General features: G+C 49.2%; 11 protein-coding genes across 11 annotated transcripts; 4 read left to right on the forward strand and 7 right to left on the reverse strand.

Moving 5' to 3' along the window:
* Window positions 1-1,226: 1,226 nt before the first annotated feature.
* COCMIDRAFT_8615 (uncharacterized protein) lies at window positions 1,227-5,091 on the forward strand (the record flags this gene model as incomplete). Its single annotated transcript, XM_007693580.1, has 5 exons — window positions 1,227-1,538; window positions 1,700-3,035; window positions 3,148-4,281; window positions 4,333-4,619; window positions 4,669-5,091. 5 exons carry the CDS (start codon window positions 1,227-1,229, stop codon window positions 5,089-5,091), a joined length of 3,492 nt encoding a protein of 1,163 aa, XP_007691770.1.
* An 820-nt stretch (window positions 5,092-5,911) lies between these two features.
* Window positions 5,912-6,796, reverse strand: COCMIDRAFT_105491 (uncharacterized protein; the record flags this gene model as incomplete). Its single annotated transcript, XM_007693594.1, has 1 exon — window positions 5,912-6,796. One exon carries the CDS (start codon window positions 6,794-6,796, stop codon window positions 5,912-5,914), a length of 885 nt encoding a protein of 294 aa, XP_007691784.1.
* Window positions 6,797-8,234: 1,438 nt separating this feature from the next.
* On the forward strand, window positions 8,235-10,118 carry COCMIDRAFT_105500 (uncharacterized protein; the record flags this gene model as incomplete). Its single annotated transcript, XM_007693595.1, has 7 exons — window positions 8,235-8,460; window positions 8,512-8,603; window positions 8,655-8,887; window positions 8,943-9,326; window positions 9,398-9,806; window positions 9,863-9,898; window positions 9,948-10,118. The coding sequence occupies 7 exons, from the start codon at window positions 8,235-8,237 to the stop codon at window positions 10,116-10,118; spliced, it is 1,551 nt and encodes a 516-aa protein (XP_007691785.1).
* A 94-nt stretch (window positions 10,119-10,212) lies between these two features.
* Window positions 10,213-11,022, reverse strand: COCMIDRAFT_105449 (uncharacterized protein; the record flags this gene model as incomplete). Its single annotated transcript, XM_007693596.1, has 1 exon — window positions 10,213-11,022. The coding sequence occupies one exon, from the start codon at window positions 11,020-11,022 to the stop codon at window positions 10,213-10,215; it is 810 nt and encodes a 269-aa protein (XP_007691786.1).
* A 265-nt stretch (window positions 11,023-11,287) lies between these two features.
* Window positions 11,288-12,379, reverse strand: COCMIDRAFT_29558 (uncharacterized protein; the record flags this gene model as incomplete). Its single annotated transcript, XM_007693586.1, has 1 exon — window positions 11,288-12,379. One exon carries the CDS (start codon window positions 12,377-12,379, stop codon window positions 11,288-11,290), a length of 1,092 nt encoding a protein of 363 aa, XP_007691776.1.
* COCMIDRAFT_105476 (uncharacterized protein) lies at window positions 12,376-12,540 on the reverse strand (the record flags this gene model as incomplete). Its single annotated transcript, XM_007693597.1, has 1 exon — window positions 12,376-12,540. One exon carries the CDS (start codon window positions 12,538-12,540, stop codon window positions 12,376-12,378), a length of 165 nt encoding a protein of 54 aa, XP_007691787.1.
* A 227-nt stretch (window positions 12,541-12,767) lies between these two features.
* COCMIDRAFT_8620 (uncharacterized protein) lies at window positions 12,768-14,111 on the reverse strand (the record flags this gene model as incomplete). The annotated part of the gene is made up of 3 exons (XM_007693581.1): window positions 12,768-13,207; window positions 13,708-13,840; window positions 13,893-14,111. 3 exons carry the CDS (start codon window positions 14,109-14,111, stop codon window positions 12,768-12,770), a joined length of 792 nt encoding a protein of 263 aa, XP_007691771.1.
* Window positions 14,112-14,272: 161 nt separating this feature from the next.
* Window positions 14,273-15,434, forward strand: COCMIDRAFT_8621 (uncharacterized protein; the record flags this gene model as incomplete). The annotated part of the gene is made up of 6 exons (XM_007693582.1): window positions 14,273-14,457; window positions 14,510-14,611; window positions 14,667-14,878; window positions 14,932-14,962; window positions 15,012-15,079; window positions 15,256-15,434. The coding sequence occupies 6 exons, from the start codon at window positions 14,273-14,275 to the stop codon at window positions 15,432-15,434; spliced, it is 777 nt and encodes a 258-aa protein (XP_007691772.1).
* Window positions 15,435-16,152: 718 nt separating this feature from the next.
* Window positions 16,153-16,811, reverse strand: COCMIDRAFT_40153 (uncharacterized protein; the record flags this gene model as incomplete). The annotated part of the gene is made up of 3 exons (XM_007693589.1): window positions 16,153-16,496; window positions 16,555-16,614; window positions 16,670-16,811. 3 exons carry the CDS (start codon window positions 16,809-16,811, stop codon window positions 16,153-16,155), a joined length of 546 nt encoding a protein of 181 aa, XP_007691779.1.
* A 709-nt stretch (window positions 16,812-17,520) lies between these two features.
* Window positions 17,521-19,455, forward strand: COCMIDRAFT_105458 (multicopper oxidase; the record flags this gene model as incomplete). Its single annotated transcript, XM_007693598.1, has 5 exons — window positions 17,521-17,704; window positions 17,761-18,212; window positions 18,273-18,554; window positions 18,614-18,689; window positions 18,743-19,455. 5 exons carry the CDS (start codon window positions 17,521-17,523, stop codon window positions 19,453-19,455), a joined length of 1,707 nt encoding a protein of 568 aa, XP_007691788.1.
* A 1,009-nt stretch (window positions 19,456-20,464) lies between these two features.
* Window positions 20,465-21,675, reverse strand: COCMIDRAFT_8624 (uncharacterized protein; the record flags this gene model as incomplete). The annotated part of the gene is made up of 3 exons (XM_007693583.1): window positions 20,465-20,614; window positions 20,724-21,307; window positions 21,387-21,675. The coding sequence occupies 3 exons, from the start codon at window positions 21,673-21,675 to the stop codon at window positions 20,465-20,467; spliced, it is 1,023 nt and encodes a 340-aa protein (XP_007691773.1).
* Window positions 21,676-23,826: the final 2,151 nt, after the last annotated feature.

Here is a 23,826-nt window from a genome sequence, read left to right on the forward strand (position 1 = left end):
GGGCGGTGCCAAGGCGTGAATTTGGCACTAGGACAGGCAGCATGCTCGGGCGTATTGTCACGGCCTTCCCCGCCCTGCGCGCGGCGCGTTTGCTGCTGGCGCTGGTTCGCCTGGCCTGCCTGCAGAGGCGCAGAACAGGCTTGCAGCGCCATGTGCCAGGAATAGCCTGCCCTGGCCCCCCGGTTCGACCCTCGACAATGACGCTTGCTATCGTGGGCGCCTTTTGCCTGTGGGGTGTGTGTATGTATGTGTGTGTGTGTGTGTGTGCCTGTGGATATGTGTGTGCCTGTGCAGACAACATTAAGGCGCAATACCACAGCTCGTATCACGGGCGTATACGCAAGTACCTCTACGTGCATATAGCCTATATTAATCACTGCGCGCTTGCACAGATACTTACATAGACTTACATACCCGTACATAGCGATGCCGACCCTCGAGAGCCCTCCACAAATGCCCTAAACCCTCTGGCGCCGGTGCTGCTGCCGGCGTGGATCCCAATATCCCAATCAAGCCGGGCCCCAATCGGGCTAGCGTCCCCTCTCTCCATGGCCGCCATGCCTCTCCTCTCTCTCTCGACAAGCTCTCCGGCGGCCTCAGCGACAACAGGAACATCCACCCACACCAACACCACCACCACCCTCCCATCCTGCCACCCGCTCCCTCTCCTCCTCCCTTCTAATCGCCACCATTGCCCTGTCTGCAGCCCCAGATCTGCCTGCGCTCGTCTGCCTGCACCCATCGCAAGCCTGTCGCCCTGCCCGCCCTGCCTACATACTGCGTTTCACCCAATCGCTCAGGGTCTTGGGTCCTCCTCTACACAACCACCCCCGGCCAACCTAATCCCACCGCACGCCGCCTCCCTCCCATCCCGCTGCGGCCGCATGTCGCCGTCCACCTCTCCGCCACGCCCATTGTACATAATCTCCCCCCGACTGCCACAGCCTGCCCGTTGCTAGACGCTGCGCATCCCAGCAACCACCGCCCGACTGCCCTCCACCGCCGCCCTGCTGCCGCCAGTCACCTGCCCTCCCAGCCCACAACACCTCTCACGCACTCTCGCCGCCCACTGCACTCGTCGCGACACGTGCTGTCGTCCTCCAAGCCCCTGACCGTCACCGCCTCGTCGTCACCCACGACCCCCTTTGACCCCTCGGCTCCTGCCAAGATCTCGTCTCCCTCCCGACGCTGCATACTGCCCATCCTCGAAACTGGCGTAACCGGACATGGGCACACCAGCGGAGGGACCGCCTCCGATGGACAACCAGGGCGCCCACCACCAGCACAACAATGATCCCCATGCCTCCAACGGCCTCATGCGCCGCGCCACAGACGACGGCGCCTCGTCGTCCACCTCACTCGCGCCCCACGGCATGGGCTATCCCTCGCGCTCTGCCACCGACCCCGGCGACCAGAACCAGCCCCTCTCCAAACCCAAGCGCAGCGGCAAGATTTGTGGAAAGTGCGGAGAAGGCCTGACGGGCCAATTTGTGCGAGCCTTGGGCGACACTTACCATCTCGAATGCTTCACCTGTCATGTAAGATGCCCGTTTCGTTTTGTTCCCCCTCCCAATCAACAGCACATTACGTAGTCGGCGTCATGCTACCTAGCCATGGACTCGCCCATCTTTAAACTCACGACGACTATCCACAACCTACTCCCCCACCTCCCCCGACGCATTGACTAACCGTCCCGCAGGACTGCAATAAGATTGTCGCATCTAAATTCTTCCCCGTCCCCGAAAAGCCCCCTGGTCAGTACCCGCTGTGCGAGACAGACTATTTTCGCCGACTCGACCTGCTTTGTTTCGAGTGCGGACAGGCTCTGCGCGGCTCCTACATCACTGCGCTCGACCGCAAATACCACATTGAGCATTTCACCTGCTCCGTCTGCCCCACCGTCTTTGGCGCGTCCGACAGCTACTACGAGCACGAGGGCAGCGTCTACTGCCACTACCACTACTCAACCAAATTTGCCCAGCGCTGCAATGGCTGTCAAACGTCCATCCTTAAGCAATTTGTCGAGATTTTCAGAAACGGCCAGAATCAGCATTGGCATCCGGAATGCTACATGATCCACAAGTACTGGAATGTGCGACTCCATTCTACCGGCCAGCCTGTCATTGAGCATCTGCACGAGGCTGACAAGGATGCCACTGATGAAGTGCGAGAGACTGTGCGCCAACAAGAGGAGGAAATTGAAGCAAAGGTCAACTGGATCTGGAAGACCTTGTCAGCCTTTGAGGAAAAGTCGGCCACATGCATCTCCGACATGCTTCTGCATGTCAGCAACGGAGCCTACGTAGACGGTGTCATGGCAGCGAAAAAGTTCATTGTCCACGTCGAGTTGTTGTTTGCTGCTGCCGACGCGCTCGACTCGCAATTGGTCGTCCGAACCCCGAAAGGACTGACGTACTCACGCGAATCAAAACTTCTCTGTAAGAAGGTGGTTGCTTTTTTCGCGCTCCTTACCCAGTCCCAGGGTACCGGTGTACGTCGGCTGGGTGTGACCCAAGAATTGCTGTCCCTTGTGACTGGTCTCGCCCACTATCTCAAGCTCCTGATCCGTATCTGTCTGCAGGGAGCGCTAAAATTAGAGCGCGAAACCCGCACCTCCACTGGCTTGACCAACTTTCTCACTCAGGTCAATTCCCTTGACGCACGACTAGAGGAAGAGTCCCAAAAGGATCAGGCGGCTGAGTCTGCGCGTCTGGTCCCAAGGTGGGCCGACGCGTGTCCCATCTGCGACGCCCAGGTCGAAGACAAATGTCTCCACCTAAACAACATGTCGTTCAACTACAGTTGCATGGTCTGCCGTGGTTGCAACGCTGACCTACGACATGATCCTCGCAATGCTTACTGGATTCAATCCAAGCGAACAGTCCTCTGTCCCGCTTGCGCTGCAGCGAGTGCGGACGCGGAAAAGGGATTCGAGCAAGTCACCAAACTGCGCCAGTACGTTCACCTACTAAACGTGGCGCATGCCCGCCTCATGGCTACTCTGCGTTCGAGCGGCGCATTGCCTCACACCTCAGGTAAGAAAAGCCTCTCCTCGACCGACCACCTCGTCACCACTCATCTTGACACCTCGACTCAGATTTCTGGAGCCGCTATCGAGATTACGTTCGTCCCACTAATGACTTGTAGATGACCCCAACCTAGCCGGCTATGATTCTTCACAAGGCCATCGTCTGGGAGACGCCGATGCGGATTCCCAACCGGCCCACTTGCGATCAGACACCCGCTCCAAATCCTATGGTGGTACTCCGACCACGGAAAGCCAGGTCAGCCAAAATGCCGCCTACGAACAATCCATGTCGGACATCAAGCGTCTTAGGTCGACGCGTCTCGACAAGCACCTCTCCAACACCATGAAGCGCGCACGTGCATCGCGCATCATTGACGGACCTGAGGGACTCGATTCAGCTGGAGGCGAGGGTCAGTTGAGAGGTGGAATGCAAATTGTCCAAGAAGGGCAAGGAAATGAAACCGATGCTGTGACCCTCGCCGTCAATTCTCTTGCTTTGGACGACATTGCTCGAATGGCTGCCCTGGAACAGCAGCGAGAACAACGACCCAATGCTTTCCGTGCTGGTGGCAGTGCACTACTCGGTCAAGGCGAACAAGGGAGATTGCAGACCGGCCATCGCCGCGACTTTTCCGGCGGTCAAGAGCTGCAGCAAATGAGTGAAGGCCGCCCACGAACATACTTTTCGGAGCTTTCACCATTAGAGTATTTTAAGCTGAAGGGCTTGGCTGTCCTACAACTCGGACTTTTGCTCGATGACAGCCAGTACAATCAAGGCGAACTGCTCGACCTCATTGAGTCGAAAAAGAACAACTTCTGGGGCAAGATTGGGTTTGGTAAAGCTTTTAAAGGCGACAAGGCCAAACCAAAGAAGAATGTCAATAGCGCCGTCGAGAAACCCGTTTCGGACAAGGCGACCTTTAGACAATCTCTCGAATATCTGGTGGAAAAGTTTGGTGATGAGTGCACAGAGGGCGTTGGACCAGGCGCTCTCAAGGTCCCAGCTTTGCTTCAAGATTGCATCACTGCCATGCGAAACATGGACATGTCGATTGAGGGTGTTTTCCGAAAGAACGGTAATCTCAAGGCTCTGCGCGAGCTTGAAGAGGAGATTGATGCCAATGGCGTACAAAAGGTTGACCTGAACAACAAGAATCCGGTCATTCTCGCCAATCTTCTGAAGCGTTTCCTTCGACTGATGCCGGAGCCTGTCCTAACATTGAAATTGTATAGACTGTTCATGGTTGCGAATGGTAAGTACTGGCGCTAGGGGTGTATTTGTTAACATTTGCTAACTCGAATAGACATCCAAGATGAAGCTCAAAGAAAGAAGGTATTACACCTCGTCCTCTGTTTACTACCCAAGGCCCATCGCGATACTATGGAGGTACTGTTTTGCTTCCTGAACTGGGTATCGTCCTTCCACACTGTCGACGAAGAGACGGGTAATAAGATGGACACCTGGAACATTGCCACTGTCATGGCACCGAACATTCTGCGCGAGAGTAACGATAGGGAGGTGAAGAGCGTAGATCAAGGCGCTGTCAAGGTGGTGTTTGATCTCATTGAGAACAATGACGAGTTTTCCGAGGTAAGTAGCTCTAGCTGCCCGACCATCCTGCCTCTCTAACTCTATGCAGGTACCCCCAGAAATTATGGAACTGCTTAGCGATGAGACATCTGATATGAGCGCAAAAGAGATTATGCGCCAGTGGGAGCAGCGTGGAAAGAATCCAATCACCGCTCCTAACCAAGCACCAAGAGACCAAAACGGTACAGCCTCAAGAAAGGACCAACGCAATGCCCCTCAGATCACCACAGCAGATAATAATCCCTCGGTCCAAGCAGGCGAAGCCGTTCGTCCAATCGCAGGAGCAGGCGGCCAGGTCCGCAATCAACACAGTCCAGCCCCAGGGCCTGATAGAGGCCAACCCAACGCTGGCTACGGGCCAAGCCCACAAGCATCAACAAACAGTCACCGGACTGCCTCGCCACATCGGAACAGCTACCGCCCGCCGGGCTTCCAAACACAAACAAAAGTCGGTACAGCAGGTGCCGGATAAGACTCAATGACTTCTCTTTAAAGCTTCCTACCTGGAGTACGTGGGCGTTGGTTCTCTCCACCTTTATTTTACGGCTTTGAGCGAAAAAGCATACCTCAACTGAGCGGCGATACTATTCTATACCCCCTGGTCTCCCACAGTCTACGTCATGAACATCTAGACTGGCGCCAGAAATCCTCTTTTATGCATTGGTTTTTTTTGGTACAAAGTTTGATGATGACTTGTTTTCTCTTCTTTTTTTTGATTGCATTCGGTTGCATCGTGCGTGTGTTCCTCTCTGTGTGTCCGTTGTGTGTCTGTGTCTGTGTTGCATCTTTTGCGGCACTCTTTACTTTCGAAGGAAGAGAGAGTTTTTGTAGCATTGGTATAGGAGTTTTTCTGGGTAAATTCAAAAACGTACCATTTACGTTTGTTTTTCTAGTGGCGCTGAAATAAAAGAAGGGCTGTTCAGCTTGGAGGAAGGGAAGAAGGTATGGGTGGAGGAAGTGGGGGAATTGGGGGTTTGATACAAAGGGCGTGAGGGGAGTGTGAGCATCGTGTTACCAGTGTGGAGGGAGGGAGCCATGGAAAAGCGTAGTCAAACTTTCTTGTTTTGCTCGTTCCCAACTGTTGGTACATAGATGAAAGCTTACTTGGCAATATCCCGATGAAAAACACTCCTTCTCATCTTTGCATCCAAGTGCTTTTATTCACTGTGCTTAGAACTTCTTATATACTTATGTAATACCAAAACCCACTACTACATAACCAAATAATAATGTAATATTTAACTCTCTACTTTACAGCCGCCACCCCGCCCCCACCCATCCTCTATCCTTCCTTACTTCCGCACAACAACCACAAAAAGCCTCGGGTAAACCAGTATAACCTTCCCATCCTTCAACTTTGGATACGCCTCGTCCAATCTCTTTTCATATTCCTTCAAAAACGCCCCTTTTGCCCCTTCATCCTCAATCCGATTCAAATACGGCAACAACCCCGTCCCCTTCACCCACTCCACAATCGCGGGCGCATCAGACAGCACGTGATGGTAATTCGTGCGCCAGATATTGACCAACTGCGCATCATCCACAAATGCGTTGTAGAACTCCGATGGAGGCTCGATGGGATCGAGGTCAGGGCGCTGGGGGTCGCTTGAATCGGCCACGCGGGCATCGGAGAAGTAAGGGGACCAAGGCTGAGAAGGGAGGGTAGCGACGGAGCGCATGAGGGCGTGAGAGGGCTCGTGGTAGTTGTCTGGCATTTGGAATGCGAGGACTGCGCCGGGTTTCAAGGAGGAGAAGAGGCGTTGTAAGGCGGGGATGCGAGAGGGGGAGCGGAGCCAGTGGAATACTGCGTTGCTGAATATCAAATCTGTGCCTGGTTCCACGGTGAAGTCGGAGATGTCGCCGCTGACAAAGTCGACGTTGGTGGGTGAGGAAGAGGAGGATTGGAATTCAGCGTTGGCACGACGTAGCATGTCGGGTGAAGAATCCATGCCTGTCACGTGGGCGCCGGGGAAGGAGGATGTGAGTACGCGAGTGCTGTTGCCGGGGCCGCAGCCTAAGTCGTAGACGCGGGGGGAAGGGGAAGATATGTGAGGGAGGATCTGGGTGATGAGGTCGTAGACGGGGCGGGTGCGCTCGTTGTTGAATTTTAGGTATTGGGATGCGGACCAGTCTTTGGAGTTGGACTGGTCTTGAGTTGTAGTAGGTGCAGAAGACATTATCGGTGGCGTGGTGGTCAATTGACGGGTTTGAATGGTGGTTTGAGCTGGTGCCCTTGACCTAGTGCTATTGTTGTGCTGTGTCTTGACTTTGTTATATAGTTGCTGTGATGTTAATGCTACTGAGACGTTGCGGTGGAAAAATATCCGACTTGCTGGATAGGGATCTGTGATGCGCAGAGTTTGCCTCAGTGGGAAAACGCATTGAGGCATTTGGTGGACTTTTTTCCTGTAGTTCACGAGTCACCAGGTTGGAGATTTTTTACTATGTTGCGGTGGAAGATTGGTGATGCTAACACGGAAAAGCATCATCGCCAGCGGAGAAGAGTAGCGTAGTTTGTCGTCGAAGGGCGCTAGAGATGGGATAGGTTAGGCGGTATTGGGGCTAGCGCGAGGCTGTTCGACAACCCCATTGCACGTCTAGACCTGACCTGTGGAATCATTATTTTTGGCTTTTTCGAGTCTCGGAATCTGCCTAGATATTTTCAGTGAGAAAAGGCAACAGGCAACACCTTGATCGCAAGGGGCGAGGATCGGCGCTTTTGACTTGGTTCCACGACGTCTCAGCCCCAATCTTGTCCGTAATCCAGCCTGATGGGTCGTAAGCATGCTGCCGCGGCGGTCCATGTCGGTGACCGAAAGGGGTTTCTATCTTGAGAAAATCGTATCATATCAAAGATTGAATCCAAAATCTGATCGAAGCGAGAGTGTGCCACATGAGCAGATCTTGAACATATTCTTCTTGTCAGACACTTGTCAGATTTCTCGCTGTATGATACCTTACATGACTCACGGCCGTATTCAGAAAAAGATACCAATAAGTATCTGAACTGGTGTGGCTGATGTCAGACGGGAACCTCACGATATACGGGCATAGAGAAGGCAGACGAACGACGGCTCATCGGCTCCTCATACCCACCCCACCCTCGTTCTTACAGCCAAGATGCACAAAACAGCCCAAGCGATCGGAAACGGAAAGACGGAGCGCCACGTGCTCGCGAATCTACGCCGCATTATGCATTAGACCGCGGGAGTCGATCATTCTTTCAAAGGATCACCGGCTCTTGCACGAGTCCCAACAAGGGATCCCTTGCATTTCCTCAGGGCTGGACCTTACTTTGCGTCATATGCTCCCATCCGCGAGTAGCGTGGGGCGGGATTGGCCGAGAAACGGGATGGCTGTGTGAGATTTGGGAATGGTTTGGGAGTGGTGATGAGTAGCAGCCTGACCACCAACACCGCGCTTTCTCAGCCCCAGTGGCCCCATTGGGGCTGTACGTCTTGGTAGAGGTTTTACATATAAGATGAATGAAATGTCAAATAGATTCTCTTTATTTCGATTATTGGCTGCTTGCAAAAATCTGCGTTGTCGTAACGTAGCCTTTGATTTTGGTGTATATACTCACCTTATCTTTCATACTGTATTTTGAGCTACACCATGCCTCCTACAATACAAAATTTCGTTCCACAGCTGAAATCTGTAGCTTTGATCCCGATACTTCTGCTTGCATCTTTCATCGCTTGGATCATCTATGCTAGGTACTTCCATCCACTAGCCAGATACCCGGGACCCTTTTTTGCCTCCATAACTCGTCTTTGGCACATCATCGATGTGGCTCAAGGTAGTTCTGATAAGACACAACGGAAACTGCACGATAAATATGGTAACTTCAATCGCCAACTGTCAAAGACATTATCCTAACTGACAGTGATAGGGCCGATTGTTCGGATAGCCCCAAATGAAGTCGCTATAGCGGATCCAGAAGCCATTCGAACCATCTATTCTGCCCAATCCGGATTTACTAAGGTAGAACCCCAGTCTCAAAGTAGTGCATGGAAATAGTACTGAATTACATAGACCGACTTCTACCTCCCTTTTCGAGCAGACTGGGCTAGATACCCAGACGCCTTTACCAATCTAGATGAGCGCCAACATGCCGAGAGACGCAGAATCGTCAATTCAGTCTACTCCATGTCCAACGTCGTGCAGCTCGAAGAAGACATTGACAAATGCGTACAGCTCCTCATAACCAAATTCACAGACCGCACAAAGAAAGGTTCAGTCATCGACATGTCAGAATGGGTACAATGGTACGCCTTCCCCCTTCTCCCCTTTCAATCCCACGAAACTCACTGCCAAAAAAAGGTATGCATTCGACGTAATCGGCAAGTTGTTTTTCAGCAACCCCTTCGGCTTCCTGCAAAATGCCCATGACCATGCCGGCTACATCCACGCCCTCGACCTCCTCATCCCCTTCATTGCAGTCGCCTGTGCTGCACCCACCTACCTGCGCCCCCTCATCCTCGTTAGTGGCGCCGCCGTCCCACGCGTATTTAAAGCACTCAAGGCTCTCAAGCACATCGAATCCGCATCTGGAGCTTGCGTCGTGCAGCGCCAACACCTCATTGCTGATGGGAAAGCAGAGGAGTGCGAGGATATGCTACAGAGTTTCTTTGATATCATGCGGGAGAAGGGACATCAGAAGGATTTCGGGATTACGGAGGTGAAGATGGAGGCGTATGGCGCTTTGTAAGTTCAACTTCCTCTTTACTATATGTTTTGTCGTAGTGCAAGAGGCGAAGGGGGCTGACTGAAAATAGTATTGCGGGCTCCGACACCACTGCCGCAGCGATAACGTCGATTCTATATCACCTCATGCGCACGCCATCGGCATACGCTAAGCTCACGGCTGAAATCGATGAGGCGGAGCAAGCTGGGTTGCTCAGCCAGGATATCCAGTATCATGAGGCGGTTGGGCTGTCGTATCTCGTGGCGTGCTGTAAGGAAGGGATGCGATTGCATCCTAGCGTTGGTATGACGTTGCCTCGTCGTGTGCCTCGCGGTGGTTGCGTTATCGCAGGGCAATGGTTTCCCGAGGGAACGCGGGTTGGTGTCAACGCGGCGGTTGTACAGCGTGATCGTGGTGTTTTTGGGCACGATGCAGATGAGTTTGTGCCAGAAAGGTGGTTTAGACCTGATGCGGCAAAGATGGAAAGGTGTATGTTTCAGGTCAGTTTTGCCCTTTCTTTACTACTGCGAACATTATGGGCTGACATTGTGCATAGTTTGGTGGTGGTTCGAGAACTTGTATTGGCAAGAATGTAAGTTTCACTTCCCCAGCAAATTGTGTGATATTGCTAACTGGGATAGATTTCGCTTTGCGAAATGTACAAAGTCATTCCATCGCTTCTCCGTTCATTTGACCTGCAGCTCTTAGAACCTGATCGGGAATGGGAAACACGGAATTATTGGTTTAACAAGCCAAGCAAAGTGTACACGACGATAAGGTGCAGGGATTCAATGTTCTCAGGACCCCCCTGAGCAGCTTTCTATATTTGCATCTCTAATAGCTAATCTTTGATCATGAATATCCAACCGTTTCTACTTGAACAATTATCTCATCTTCAAAGTGAATCTAATCAAGCAAATTCCACTCTTGCACCGCAACCTTGATCTTCTCCATTTCCTTCTTCTCTTCTTCATCCTCCTCGTCATCGTACTCGTTCCAATTCTCCACCGTAGGACTGATCAACCCCTCGCTCCTCCTCTCCTGGATCCTTTTCTTGAGAAAACCATCCTTGCAACCATCCTCCGCCAGCTTCTTCGTAAACGCCGCTGCCTTCCGCGACTTTTCATCGTCCCCTTTACCCGCCGTGCAGGGCATATCCGCATCATCATAATACCACCCACCCACATGCTTTTCGAACTTGACGGTCTTGCCGGCGGGCTTAGTTTCCACGGACTCCTTTCCGTACAAGTGCCCATCCTGAGCTTCCCACTCCGCTTCACTGCCAAACCTCCAGACGCCGATTTCTTTGAACAGGCGTTCGACGAGGCGAAGCAGGCGGTCGTAGATCGGCATGTACAGAGTCCAGTGTTCACGCTCGATGGCGTCGTTGTAAGGGTATGGATTTTTGGACCACCCCTCACGCTCAAGCTTTTTAAAGGCATTGCGGCAGTCGACGAAGCCGTTGAGCCACGGCTCACCGGGTTTGCTGCTGCCATGTGTCTGCCCGATGACACGCCCGTTGAGATGCATTTCAATGCGTATTTGGACCATGCGGATCATGTCGAGGCATTCACCGGTTTCGATTAGGCCTTTCTGTTGGCGAATCAATTTTATGAGAATTTTGCAGCCGATGAAGCAGCCCATAAAACCGGTACGAGATGGTTTGAGGCCGCCGGGAAGGGGTGGCCCTGGTTTCTTCTTTGTGAACAGTGACATGGTGGTCGAAGATATCTTCGTTTTCAGTCGTCGAGTGTAGGGGTATGGCTGTATAATCAGATGATCTAGTTGATGACAAGTGAGTGTCTGGTGTTCAAATCAAGCAAAGGTCGAGTAAGGCAGTATTTATACAAATCATAAAGAAAGTTGCATACAATGTGAGAATGAACCGTGTGAATGATCAGAGATGAATTCACAAAATCTGTACATTCAAAATGTCAAATGTGACAATGCGTACTAGAGTGCTTTGACGCTAAGATACCTTTCACATCTTTGCACGATCCCCGTGATCGGGATTCACGAGTACGTATCGGTATCTGGCATGCCCGTCTTCCATATCGACTACGGCCTGGTTCGCATCCTTCATGTTGCGCTTCTGTACCCACGGCTTGACTCCCTTCTCCGCAGCGAACTTCAGCATCTCTTCAATGTCCCTGGGACTGCCAATCTGGCTTCCACCAATTTTACAACCCTTGCCAATCAAGCCAAATGCAGTGATCGGAGGAAGCTTGTCTTCTGGCGCGCCGACCTGGATAAAAGAGCCGCCTGTACGCAGTAGCCGGAGATAGGATTCCAAAGGCATATCTGGAGACGAGACAGTGCTGATGATGAGATCCAGAGTTCTGCTGTGCTTCCTTGCCCATTTTTCATCTTCAGAAGTCGCAATGTAATTTGTTGCGCCCATTGCCTTTGCATCTTCGACTTTGTTTCTTTTCCGGCTGATGGCGACTATTTCTTGACAGCCTAGTGCTTTCGCAAACAATATACCAAAGTGACCAAGACCACCTATACCGATGATCCCTATTCTCTTGCCAGGTCCTGCGCCATTGTTCTTGAGCGGCGCATACACGGTAATGCCTCCACACATCATAGGTGCTGCGTCCTCACTTCGAAGTCCTGCGGGTATCCTAATGGCGAAATGCGCTGGTACACGAACGTGGTCGGCGTAACCGCCCATGCTCCAGCTGCCATCCGGGTACTTTGAGTTATACGTGGATACCATCTTCTTACAATGCTGCTCGATGCCTGCGCTGCATTCTTCACAATCGTCTCTTAGACAGCTAAAGGCCTGGGCGCCTACACCGACCCGGTCACCCAAATTCAGATTCTTGACTTTTTCTCCAACGCGAACGACGTGACCGACAATCTCGTGTCCGACACATGTGGGATAGTGCGTAGTGCCCCAGCCAGAGCGCAGCGTGTGAATGTCGCTACCGCATATACCGCAATGCGAGACCTTGATATCGACATCGATATCATTGAAGGGTTTCGGCTTGAAGGAAGACCATGTCATGTTTCCTTGAGCGGCGCTCTTGTCATGACCGAGCCATCCTGTGAATTCAGTGGGAGACGTCATGGTGGTCGCGTGGGGGTTTGGGAGGATTTGGCGCGATGTATGCGTAATTGCGACAATGAAATATCCGACAAGTATGTAGACACGTTAATTGGGAAAGACAAAGGACACTGCTGGACTTCGGCAATCTTTGTCGTGACGCCAACGCGCTCCGAACCGAGCATCACCGGCGTCATTGTGCTGGAGAACGACATCCGAGGCATCTTTCGTAGCGCAGCGCGGCGCGATTGAGGGGTCTTCGGGCTTAGCGTTACTAACTCCGTAGCATTGCATGTGACATTGTTCTCACCAACGCTCGAAAGGCACAAGTAGATTGTGAATATCGGTCATATATTTTCTTTAAATGTTGTCAACTTACAGAAATTGATCCAAGAGGAAAGCATAATCAACTCTAAGCCCCTGCCACATTTTCCACCCTCTTCACCAAAGGCAAAAATCTCGACCTCGCCGACGCCTTTGCCGCAAGCTGCCCGATAGACTGTCCGTTCGTGCTATCGGACACAAAAACATCAGCTCCAATTTCCTTCGTCATCCACGGCCTGATTTCCACAAAACTAAGCGAGTCCACACCATACGCATTGAGTGACCTATCAGTGTCTAGTTCTTCTAAATCGTAGCTGAGCGTCTCAGTAAGTTGGTCCAGCAAGGCCTTGAGTACCATCTGCTCTACTTCTTCCAGTGATATTGCTGCAGCAATGAGATCAGGCTTCGAACGTGTGCATGAGTCTCTGTTTCTGGATGATCCATCGACATTGTCCGCGCCGTTTCGAAGAAGATCTGTGTGGTTGTACATCGGTTCGTGCTGCCAGGCTAGTCGCCCAGCACCTTCATCTGCAATGTACCTCGGGAGTCAGAATTTTGAGATCGATTGGGCCTCTTCGAAGCTAAGTTTCGTGCCGGGGTGGCAGCAGGAATCGAGTGTTTTGACAAGTTGCTCGGAGGACATGGAGGCTAGACCGGTGGATAGGAGGTACGATCTTAGTGCTGGCCTTTCGGCGACCATGTCGACATCGTCTAGGACCGGGGCGGCGAGCGCGACGAGGTTGTGGCCTTGGGAAGCTAGGGATCTGGCTCATCATGACCCTCGGCGACCAACTTTCCTATATGCTTGGCAGACTAGACTAGACGTATCGCCTCTTCTATCTATAAGATAGGGTAGCCTGTAATAAGAGTCTTAATCTCGAAATTATAACTAAAAGTATCCTTAATTATATCCCCCTAAAATTTACCAAATCGCTCAAGGTCGGTCCGCTACATATATGCTGATTTAAGAGATTCGAACCTCACGCCTCGGCCAAGTGTGGTCATGGAGATGCGAGCCCTGCATTCACTGTCAGCCAGATCGATCTCAGCAAAGGCTCCGGATGGCGCAACGAGTTCCCTGCTTGCTCGAAGCGCATCGCCGGCGAGACTGTTGATCACGACGTCGACTCCGCGATTGGGAGTCATGCGCAACACGCCGATCTTGAAAGTCAAGTCGCGACTCGAGAAGGTGTGGTCACACGGGATTCTGTACATTCTTTTCAAGAAAATCCCGCTTCTCGATACTTCCTGCTGTGATGAAGATTTCTACGCACTCACGCTGCGCCAGCTGGATAGCAGCCTGACCAACACCACCAGTAGCAACATGGATCAGTACCGTTGGCTTCTTTTCCAGTTTCGCGCGATTTGCCAAGCCACCAATCTCGTAGAGATAAATCCATGCTGTCAAGTACACAACGGGGATGATTCCCATCTGCTGCGGCAACCGGTCCAAGGCTTGCGAAGGGAATACTTGGCTATTTAAGCGTTATAATATATGGACTTAAGCATAGGTTTGATGATGTTGGTGATTTTGTCACGCAGTGCGGGCGTTTCTTAGAGGACCCGGTTGGGTGCAACCGCGACGTCCTCTACATGAACCCTCAATGTCTGTTCAGCACTCACGAAACGCTGCTTACAACGTTCACTCTATCAAGAAATCTTCAGTACTTAGTAGAGGATATTTCTCAGAGTTGCTTTGATACCCTGGCTGGCTTCGAGACGCTCGATCCTCTTACTGAGATGCCCACACCTGCGTGTCTCTTCACAGAGCTGCAATCGTACAGTGATGCCTTCTCCTCCGAAAGCTTTCCAACTGACTAATTATCTCAGACACCAAAAACAGGCACTCACCTTTTTCATGAGGCCCAAACAAGGACCACACCCAATCGAGGATAGTGTTGGGCTATGGGCGCGACAGCTGGATGGGCGAGGGTGAGTAATCGCAATGACTCGTGGATAATCAGATGTTAACGGTTGCATTCATCAGCTTCAAGAACATCATCACAAACCAAACTCAGCTGGAACCGGGACCTTTATGGAGAGGCGGTCTTCTTGCAGATGAGATGGGTCTTGGAAAGACTCTCAGCATATTTTCACTAATCGTATCTGATCATACCAACGACGAACAGCAACCATACCAAGCACAACGCACTCCTGCAAGAGAGCCTTGCTCCATGCTTGTTGTACTGCCATTAAATAGTAAGATCCCCCACCGGTGAGGGTACATCTCAAAGTGCTAATGGAAGTTGCAGTCATATCAGTTTGGGCATCCCAGCTTGACAGGTGCTTTCTCGTCCAGTCATGGCACACCAGGATTGCTGACATAATCCAGTCACGTTCGTCCCGGAAAACTGACGCACTTTGTTCATCATGGCAAGAACAAGCTACGGCTGACTGATGGTGCGAGTCCCGCCGACATAGTATTCGTCACATACCAGACTGTGGAGAGGTAGCACTGGAAGGGATCATCATCTGTGAACTCTCTGCGGGCACATTTCTGGAGACGCATTATACTGGACGAAGGTACAGACATTCTTGCATCATAGCAGCATAGCATCAAGCTAAAACACTGACAGCATACATAATTCGAAATCATAAGACATCAACCGCGCAAGCAATAGCAGCTCTGAGAGCCAAGTGCAGATGGGCCGTCTCTGGCACCCCAGTCCAGAATGGTCTATCCGACTTTCTTGGTCTGTCCAAGTTTCTTGACTTCACCCCCTACGACGATCCTCGTGGCGTCGTCAGGGTATAGAAGGAGATGTAACATCGAGTTTCAACATGTCCACGTGTCCACGGGCCACGCGGCACGCTAACCAGAGACTTTACAAAGCCGTTGGACATGAGTTTGTTCACACAGCCGCTCAGGCCCCACACAAACAAACGAGAGTCTCTAGCAAGGATTGTGAACACTCCACATCAAATGTTACAGTCGCTATTTGCTGAACATAGTACAAAATGGGACCCGTTGGCCGGCGTCTTCCTTCGCGAAAATTGTGATAGTTTGAGTCGTAGCATTCACGATCTATCATGTCGTTATGAAGCGACAAGTCTTATTTCGAAGACAGCAAATTAGGGAAGAGCATGACCGAATTCAAATTCGGACTTCAAGCATGGCTCCTGATCAAATGATGGCCTTGACGCATGTGAAACCTGAGAAACACCCAAATATCATAGTTCTGGTGGGTTGAGCAGACAAACGCAATACATTGAGTATCGCATTGGCACAGCCATGAACATGCATTTCACAGCCCAGGTAATCGGATGGGTGCAAATGAAGTTTTCAATATAGGACTGAAAGCGAGGCCGTGTCATGATATAGCAAAAATCCTAGTAAAAACTAAGAGAAGACTTGAATTACTACAGCAATATTGAAGATGTGACTGTATTCAGTGCCATTTCAGAATGACTTTCCCCGGGGTATCTTCAGGCGGTACAGAATCATCCATTATAGCAAACATATGATTTTTTGCTTAATTTGACGGGTTAGAGGGGGCGACAGTTGTCAAAGTAACGGGAATCTGGCCCAGGCTTGTGTCGTTCCAGTACAAACGGTGTAGATTTTGTGAGACCTGAAGTCCGGTCCACGCAGATACCAACTGCCCATCATCTGTAACAAATGCTGCCATTGAGCCATAGAGTCGAAAGCCCGAGATGGCCTTGCCATCAATCGTCGAGTTGCTAGTAAGAAAGCCTACGCGCTTGTCGGAGTCGTCAGCGGTTGGAATGAAAAATGTCGCATTAGACCATGATGAGGTATGCCCTGGTACCGTTACGTTGGGAGATCCGAGCCACTCATTGTTTGTAGTTGACGTGACTGGGACTGTGTTAACATGATGTAATTTGCCGTTAGAATTTTTGCACTCTAGACTTACAATTGACGATTGCCGCGTCGGTGGTGTTAGTGGCATCAATGCTCCCAACGTATGCATAACCTTTGATTAATGAGAGGGTTTCTCGCGATTGGCACAGTTTCTGTAGACGACTCACCGTCCGAATAGATCAATGGACTGCCACCAAACTGGTCACTGTAACCATAGAAAATGAAGTTTCTCGCTGCCGCGCGGCGTGTCGCACCCAGAGCGAGAAAAGGCAGCGTAGACAGAAGCGCGAAGGACTTCAAGGCAGACATGATAGACAATGAATTTACTGAATTTGTCGTGGATTTGGCTGATTCTTGTCGTTCAGTGGCTCGATAACACAGCGGGTCGTTGGTAACCTATATATATGTTAAATGAGATGCAATTTTTATGCTTCTAGACTCACCACGATGTCGTTAGTGCCTTACGCAAGCCAAGGTCGTCAGCAACTTGGGCGCAGTCCTCATCCTTACGCACGGGGTATCACCTGAAAGGCTGATGCACTGACTCAGCACGATCTAAAAAGCCACTAGCTGGCCCCTTACAAGCACAGCGTTGCTCGGATCTGCCCGTTATGCCGGGGACCGAAAGTTAAGCTATGACAAGCTGGGACACGTGCCTGACGCAGGCACACTTGTCGGGGTTTGTTCAGGAAATGCTCCACACCCCCACTGACTCGATATCACGATTTTGGTCTACGCGTCGTGCTGTCGACACTGCTCAGCCTGGTCTAGCGCACCAAGTGCTGACGAGTCTGATCCACTGTTGGGAAATGTTTAGCATCTAGAGCAACGTGGGTAACATGTAATGCCAAAGGGGCGATACGTCTGTTTTTGGGCACAGCTTGAGAAGATGAAGTTTAAAAACGGCGCATATCACCACGTTTTGAATCCACACGCTCGCTTTCTTTGGTCTACCAAGACCAAGCCTTCCGACCATTGAGATCTTGATCTTCCTTCTTTATTGTGCACCGCCTGCGAAATGCGTCTCTTCAGTGCGCTCAATGCTGGTTTGCTGATTGCTCATGCTTCGGCCTCTAATTCCCACCAAGGCCATCATTCCCATCATGCCCACCAACTCGCTCCTCGGGCTGCGTGTTCTGGTAACACGGCCACCACTCGCTCAGAATGGTGTGACTATTCGATAGATACAGATTACTCTCAAGGTAAGCCCTTTGGGAACAGCAGCGAGAGACCCAGCGCTGATCGCTTTTCTCTTTAGAGGTTCCTGACACCGGAGTCACCCGTGAATACTGGCTCGAGTTGACCGATGTAACTGTTGCGCCTGATGGTGTTTCTCGGTCAGCAATGGCTGTCAATGGAACTATTCCTGGTCCAACTCTATTTGCTGACTGGGGCGACACGGTTATTGTTCACGTAACTAATAACCTTAAAACTTCCCTTAATGGAACTAGTATCCATTGGCATGGTATCCGACAAAACTACACAAACGACCAGGATGGAGTTGTCTCCATTACGCAGTGCCCAACTGCTGTAGGAAGCTCTGAAACCTATACATGGCGGGCGACTCAGTACGGAAGCACTTGGTATCACTCGCATTTTGCACTTCAGGCGTGGCAAGGTATCCTTGGTGGCATCATCATTAATGGACCAGCGACCGCAGACTATGATGAGGATCTAGGAATGCTGTTTCTTAACGACTGGGACCACCAGGTAAGCATTTAGCTTGTTATACTACTTTAGCCTCTAGGGTTTATACTAACGATCAGATAGACGGTAGACGAGCTCTACCTCTCTGCTCAGTCTAGCGGCCCACCCACTCTTGATAACGGTCTAATTAATGGAACAAACACTTATAACGATGGCGGCTTTCGTTATAACGTATCCTTTACTAAAGACACATCCTATAGGATACGCCTAGTTAATGGTGCTGTTGACACTCACTTTAAGTTTATGATTGACAATCACACCATGACCGTCATTGCGGCTGACTTAGTACCTATTGAGCCATACACCGCGACAGTCTTAGACATTGGTATGGGTCAACGTTACGATGTAAGTTATAACTTAGCGGACTAAGGTACTTTATATAGCGAGATACTAAACATCTATAGATTATTGTTACCGCCGATCAAGCATCCATCGCTGATAACTTCTGGATACGTGCTATTCCTCAGTCTGCCTGCTCTGGTGAGTATAATTCTAATCCTAGCTTTTCTAATAACCTACTAAAACGGTGTTAGACAATGACAACGCAGATGACATTCGTGGAATTGTTTACTATGGTTCTACGCTCTCTACCCCGACCACATCAGCCTATGACTACACTGATGGCTGTGCCGATGAAACCGATAACCTTGTTCCTTACATCTCTAAGACAGTCTCTGATTCAAACAGCGTATCTTCTGAAGATGCCACTGTTGGATTTAACACGGACGGTCTCTTCCGCTGGTATCTTAATAGCACCACTATGGTCGTGGACTGGGAAGACCCTACGCTGATGAAAATTCTCAATAACGAGACATCATTTGAGACTTCCAACGCTGTTATTGAGCTACCCAATGCTGATGAATGGGTGTATATCGCTATTCAGACTACGCTATCTGTTCCACATCCTATCCACCTCCACGGACACGATTTCTTCGTCCTCGCACAGGGAACTGGCACATATTCGTCTTCTGTGTCACTGACACTGGACAATCCTCCAAGGAGAGACACTGCTATGCTGCCTGCCTCTGGATACCTTGTCATCGCATTTGAGACTGATAATCCTGGTGCATGGCTGATGCATTGCCATATTGGCTGGCATACGTCAGAGGGATTCGCTTTGCAGTTTGTGGAGCGATACAGCGAGATTGCTGCTTTGACTGACTCGGATCGACTGGATACTGGGTGCACTGCTTGGTCCACCTTCCAGGAGAGTGAGGATATTGAGCAAGATGACTCTGGTGTGTAAGTGGTTGAGAAACACGACTCTTTGCAGTTTCTCTATGCGTTTGGCATCCCGGAGTACGACCCGTCAAGGCACCAATTCTTTGCAGTTCATTCAAGCGTTTTGGATTTCCAAAAGTCTGATCAACTGAAATATTGTTTGTAATAGTAGGGATGTCAATTCAGGTGAAGAATTGACTGAAAATGTAACATTATACAAAAATCGCATTCTGTTAGATCGCGTACGTAATGCGTAAGCCGTACATGCCAATGTGCAATCAAAGACTGTCATTGTATTATCTTGGGCTTCCTGGGTAAATGCTGGCAGCGGGGCGCATTTTGCGCACAAGTGCGGTGACATCGCAGGCGAAATTCGAACCCTGACTGAATAAAGCCAAAAATAAATACATTTCAGCTCCCACATCACTGCTTGCGTAACAAGAATAATGAAGTATGGCTGCTCGTCTTCGATAACGATGATGACTCCGCAGCTTTTTGTTCCTGCCAAGCCCTGATCATTATCACTTCACAGAATCTATCACTAGAGTTATTAGTAGGAATGTTGATATGATGGACAAAAGCATAAATTTTAGACTCGAAGCGCTTGGTGTTCTAATATACTGTTATATATTATCTATGAAATCTAAATCCCCCTTCGAAGGCTCTACTGAAAGATACTACTACTTTAGTTGCGAAATGCCACCGGCCTTTACTATATTGTAAGTTTTGACTGTAGTCCAAGCTATGGCTCCTACCAAAATTGAACCGGCTATCAAATACCTCTTGTTCACATTATGCTTTTCCACAAGCTTCTCGTCGTTAAAGCACTCAGTTCGTTCCCGCTTCGGTACAGGCAACGTATCCAACTTTGCAGCAGGTTTACAAGACGCCAAGATCCTCGTAACCGTCTTATCATGTGATTCTTTTGGCATGAACCGGGTGATCAAGTTCCCCAACCAAAAGTCCTTAGCGTTCAGCCTTTGAAGAAATGCCGAGAAGCTCATTATACCTTCGGTGCGCGCGTGACGTTTCGACTACATTCTCTGGAAAGCGTTCTCTAAACTTGATGTTGTGAGATGAGACGTCTCGGAACTCTCTGACTCGAGCAGTTTGAGGAGTTCGTTCGTAAGAACGGCGGCGTCTTCAATCGCGCTATTGCCACCCTGTCCGCCAATCAGATTGAACTGTAGATCGTCAGTGTTTGTGCTTGCTTAAGTCAAGGAGGATACCTGCCTTGTGCGCTGCATTGCCAATTGTGATGATTCGGCCGTAGTGCCATTTTGAAAAAACCACCTCTGGCAGAGCTTGCAGGGTTGCAACTTTCCGCATACGGTACAAATCTCCGAAGCACATACCCTCTCCAATTGGGTCATTAACATGTTCTGATACCAGCGCCTCCAGTTCTGCCTCGTCGTAGCGTGGGATTTTCTCGTATAGTCCATACACAGGCTTCTTGAGTTTCTTGAACAAGAACCAGTAAATCCGGTTTCCAGGTCCGATGCTGCAAAGATATGAATGACCATTACCCCTGACATAGTAGGAGCACTGCTTTGGGAACTTGTCAATAGGTTTCGAGATGCCGAAAATGCAACAGTACTGAGTCCTCACTGACTCTCCTTCCCCCGATTGGAAATATCCTGGCAGCTTGTTCGCTGCAAGCCTCCACATTTCGCGACGCACTTTGCTGTGGATTCCATCGGCGCCAACCAATACCTCAGCCGAGTAGGTTTCTCCCACTTTTGTGGAGACCTTTACTGTATCGGCTGTCTGCTCAACACGGACCACCTTTTGAGACATCAATATTCTTGTCTTGTCCTTGAGATTATCATAGAGTGTTCGGATGACCATTTGACGGTCAGTGAAGAAAGGAGTGTATCCTATTCTAGGAAGTCTTAGTTAACACGTCCTGCATGTGTATCAATTCAGGTATCTATCGTTCAGTGAAGCGCTTCAAACCATTTGGCACAAAGGAGATGACTCCTCCGTCTTCCTCTTTGGTCTGAATTAAATCAAAAGCATCAGCACCGTCCAAAAGCCGTATGGATTGATCGTAACAGCCTAGCTGGTCAAGTATGCGAGCTCCGTTGGGGAAGATGGCAATACTAGCACCAACGTCTGGTGCTATCTCGTGCCATTGTTCAAGAAGTAGATAGTCAATGCCTGTCTGTTCAAACGCGTTCGCAAGAGTGAGCCCAGCGACACTCCCTCCAATGATTAACACTCTTGCATGCGTTTTTGTCGCCATTGTTCGATGTTTGTAGAATGGAGTTTCTTAATGTGTTGAATTGTAGATAGATGGGCAAATCGCGAATGAGAAGTGCAAAAAACGATCAAAACAGTAAATCTCCTGCAGAACTAGAGCATATTACAAGGCAGTTATAATTTCAATAAACCATCAGTATTTAGTGGCCCATACTCTGCGCAGTTCCGCCAGGAGAGTAGTCGGCAAATCCCGTGGATCAAAAGTCTCCGGAGTTGGACCGAGGACACTATGAAGGCCCGTGTCGACCAAGTGCCAATGGAACGAGGTTTCCACGGAGCATGTCCGATGGCTCGGACATAGGAAAAAACCCCGATGCCGGGCGATCACTGCCCGACATATCCAGCAATCTACGCGTTCTTTAGTACGTCACTGGTCGTGCTTTTGCCTACACTATCAGTACACAAGTATGTTAGTCATACCGGACAGATAGATTTTTTGACACAATGGCACATAGTGTTGAAGTCGCCTTTGATAGGGGTCATCTCAATAATTGCATGGAGACACAGTGTGAAGGTGCATTTCATAGCGATAGTAAGCAAGACTACAAAAGCTCGTTCGGCCATTCATGTGGTCAGCTGTTTGGCCTAGATTTCTTATTGATGCTTAGAATGTTTTGCAAATGCGAGTCTCATCAATACGTTGGCCTCGTAGCTTTGATTGTAGTCCTAATCCGGAAGCCCACATTTCCCATATCCAACTCTGTTGACCTTTTACACATAGTCTTCTTCCACAATGTATCCTGATCAATGTTGCACAACAACAAAAAAAACTTCAAGTTAGTCTAGTTGTCACTGATTTCGTTGCGGTCTGTGCAGACCCTGTTCCCAATAACTCCTGCTTGCGTCGAGCGCTCATTGTCTGCTGATATGCTTTCCTTTATCCAATTGGACAGTCATAGGTGTTGGCACTTATGCAGCAAGGGTACTAGCAGGCTATGCCTTTAGATCCTAGTTGACTGCATACGTGGGGCTCGGATCATGTCAATCAACAGCATGGTGACGAGGACTGCAACAAGCTCTGAAAGGGACAGCTAATCCCATTGGAGATAGAAATGAACTTAATTTGTATGCACATATACAGACACCCTGTAACTAAGCGACGTAATCAATTAAGCAGCTAATGAAATCATCTTAGCTGCTTTGAAGCACCAGCATTATCCTAGTAGAATTCAACGGGATAGCTATCTATCAAGGTGTATCCTTAAGAATCTTCAAAATATTTACAGATTAACACGTTTTACTAAACTAATAATTTTCATTATATTCTATTACTACTCTTTGAAAAATAAAGAATTTATCATATCCTAAATGCTTAATAGAAAAAAGATTTATATAACCTGAGTGTTACATAGAGTTAAGTAGTAATACTGCTAGGATATCAAATAGGTCATGAAGAGCGAAATGCGGGTGAGGGATAGGCACACATTGAGAAAAACTTAATAAATCTTTTTTCCCTCTTATTGAATAGCGTAAAGCTTTGTGATTAAGTGGGTACTGTTCTATTATCACTAAGAGCTTTCGTTATAGAGTTATTACGATAGAAAGGTAAAGAAGGTGGTTGCAAAGCGTGAATTGGTAAGAGAGATTTAAAATAACGCTAGTTCCAAAACGAATTTTTGGCTTCAGCGCTCATGCCGAAAGCGATTTCTTAGCTTTAATGCTAGTGCCCAAAGCGAGGTTTTAGTTTTGTCTATATATATTAGATTGGAGGCTTCGCTATTGACAGTGTTTAAAAACTAGCCCGTGCGTACTTAATCTTACCTTAGAAGTACTCTAGTACATATATAATAAATATAATCTATATAAATCTATCTAGATTTAACTTACTTAGTTAAAGTACTTCGTTCAAGAGAATTTAAGTATTCAAGATAGAGTTTAAGATATAATAAGATTTAATTATCATTTACTAGATAGCCATTATTTTATAATTATTAATTTTATCTCTAAAAATATAACTATCTATTAATATGAAGATTGTACTCTAGCTAACTCCTGATATATTTTTGCTTTCCGCGATAATACTTTTTAAACTCGCTACTCTGCGACTAGATTAGTTTCTCGTTAAAGTGTATCTTTGATGAAGAACTCTTACAGCTGTGGCGAGAAAGAACACCAGACGAAGCTACGCAAACTT

This window comes from Bipolaris oryzae (assembly GCF_000523455.1).
Source record: "Bipolaris oryzae ATCC 44560 unplaced genomic scaffold scaffold_172, whole genome shotgun sequence".
NCBI classification, from domain to species: domain Eukaryota; kingdom Fungi; phylum Ascomycota; class Dothideomycetes; order Pleosporales; family Pleosporaceae; genus Bipolaris; species Bipolaris oryzae.